Raw genomic sequence first — 1982 nt, 5'->3', positions numbered from 1 at the left:
CGCTCTGTGCGGACAATCCCGACTCCGGTCTTTTCAGCTGAGACTTTATTGATGGAGCCCACGATTTTTCAGAATCCTCTCTCGAGTTCTGCTCAGATGAAGGACTGGTAAACAGCTGAGGCTTTATGGTATCTCCCTCAAAGCTTTGAGGCCTCGGGGACAAGACTCTCATGGGCTGAGCCACCACAGACGGCATCCTGCTGTGATAGGAACCTGGTTTCGTTGACCCTTTGGAGGAACGGACTGCCAGGTAGCGAACGGAGGGGCTTTTGTCAGTGTCGTGAGCTTCGAGCAGGCATGATGTTTTCAAGAACAAACCACCTCCCAAAACAAGCAATATGGATGCCAACCAGCCAATGTAGAGACAGGCTCCAAGCTCCCTACGCTGAGCATCAATGGAGGCGCCGTAGAACACTTTCACCACCATCCCAGCTGTCCACGAAGTGGGAATCAAACAGAGCAGCCCTGTGATTATCAGCACTGCCCCTGCTAATATAGCCACTTTGCCCTTTGCTCCATTTCCTTCTTCATCTAAGAACCGAGTGCACTTTCCACCGATAAAGGCCAGGATGAGGCCCAGGCCTCCTGTAGCGATGGAGAGGACCATGAGCGCTCTGGCAGCCTGCAGGTCAGAGGTGAGTGCAAGCATGGACTCGTACGATTTACACTGCACCTGTCCCGTACTTTGAACTACGCAGGTCATCCAGATACCCTCCCAGATTATCTGTGAGGTCATGATAGTGCTGCCTACGAAGGCGGTCACCTTCCACATGGGTAGTAGGCAGCAGAAGATGACCCCTCCCCAACCCAGGAGGCACAGGATGCTGGCTAACAACTGAATTCCCATGGAAGCCATGACGGAAGATTTTTGAAGCTGCTGAGGAAGACTTTTAGTTCTGCTCCGGTCCTTTGCTGATGTCTCTGAAGCCTCTTTGCCCTTCTGTGCAGTTCAGGCTGATCAGTCTTTTCTTGAATCTTTCTGGGAGTGTCTCTTTGTCAGTCCTTCCCAGTAAAAAGCTCCATTTCTGCAGGTACCATTTTCTCAATATGGTTGCGATGTTGATTGTTTCATTTGCGGGAATGCAGAGCTCTTGTAGTTTCAGTTCTTCGTCCTTCCAGTTACCCAAGCAGCAGGTGTGTTTAGGTTCAGCTGGGTGGCATTTGTTTACAGCTAGTTTACATCTTTCTTTGTCCCTCCCCTTTTTGTGTACCTGACTGCTACCTTCACCTCCCCCCTCTCAGTCTGTCTCGTCTTTCTTTGTTTCTACCTGAGAGAGTTCTTTTTCTTTTGTCTCCAGTGCGGCTGCCTATGAGCTACTGGACAGGTGTTGAAACACCAAACCTTTTCTACTGGGGAAAGAAATGGGAGGAGGATGAGTAGAGAAGTGGCAGTGACATAATCTTTTCCCTCCCTGGTAATTTTCCCTTTGATATATGAAACACAAATAATACATTTTTAAAAAGTGGAAATATTTTTGACAAATCTATGGGTTTGACATGTATAAAGTAGATGTGAAATATGCTATTTTGTTTAAATTTTCATTTATTTTTTTTTAAATTCTGAAACTAATCATATTCCTGCTTGAATGTTGAACATGATTTAATCAAACAAAAAACGGCTTGAAGTGTGTTTACATTAGTATTGATTAAAAACATGCACAATTATAACTATAAAGTTTTGGTCAAACAACAAGAGGAAAATGTGTAATATCATCTTCCTGAGAGAAAACCTGTTCAGCTATTCTATGTGCAGAAAAACCAGTTTGAAACATGCAAACACCTTCTGCTCTCACATATTAACACAGAGGCAAGCACACACAACACAAAACTTTTTATTAGGACTTGACGTTACCCTTAATGTTGTTTCTTTAAAAAAAGTGTGTAATCACACACACACACCACCACCACACACACACACACACACACACACGCACGCACACACACACACACACACACACACACACACACACACACACACACAT

The 1982-nt window shown here is 45.2% G+C and overlaps 1 protein-coding gene across 1 annotated transcript in view; it reads right to left on the bottom strand.

The window, feature by feature from the left end:
• Positions 1-865, bottom strand: part of LOC119419984 (claudin-4-like) — a 1146-nt gene extending 281 nt beyond the window's left edge. The window contains exon 1 of the mRNA XM_037687352.1: positions 24-865. Coding sequence (XP_037543280.1) covers positions 24-856 — 833 coding nt within the window. The 5' untranslated portion in view covers positions 857-865. The remainder of the gene's footprint in view (positions 1-23) is intronic.
• Between the last annotated feature and the right edge of the window lie 1117 nt (positions 866-1982).

This window comes from Nematolebias whitei, chromosome 14 (assembly GCF_014905685.2).
Source record: "Nematolebias whitei isolate Nwh7 chromosome 14, NemWhi1, whole genome shotgun sequence".
NCBI classification, from domain to species: Eukaryota; Metazoa; Chordata; class Actinopteri; order Cyprinodontiformes; family Rivulidae; genus Nematolebias; species Nematolebias whitei.
This window is presented reverse-complemented; position numbering and strand designations above follow the sequence as displayed.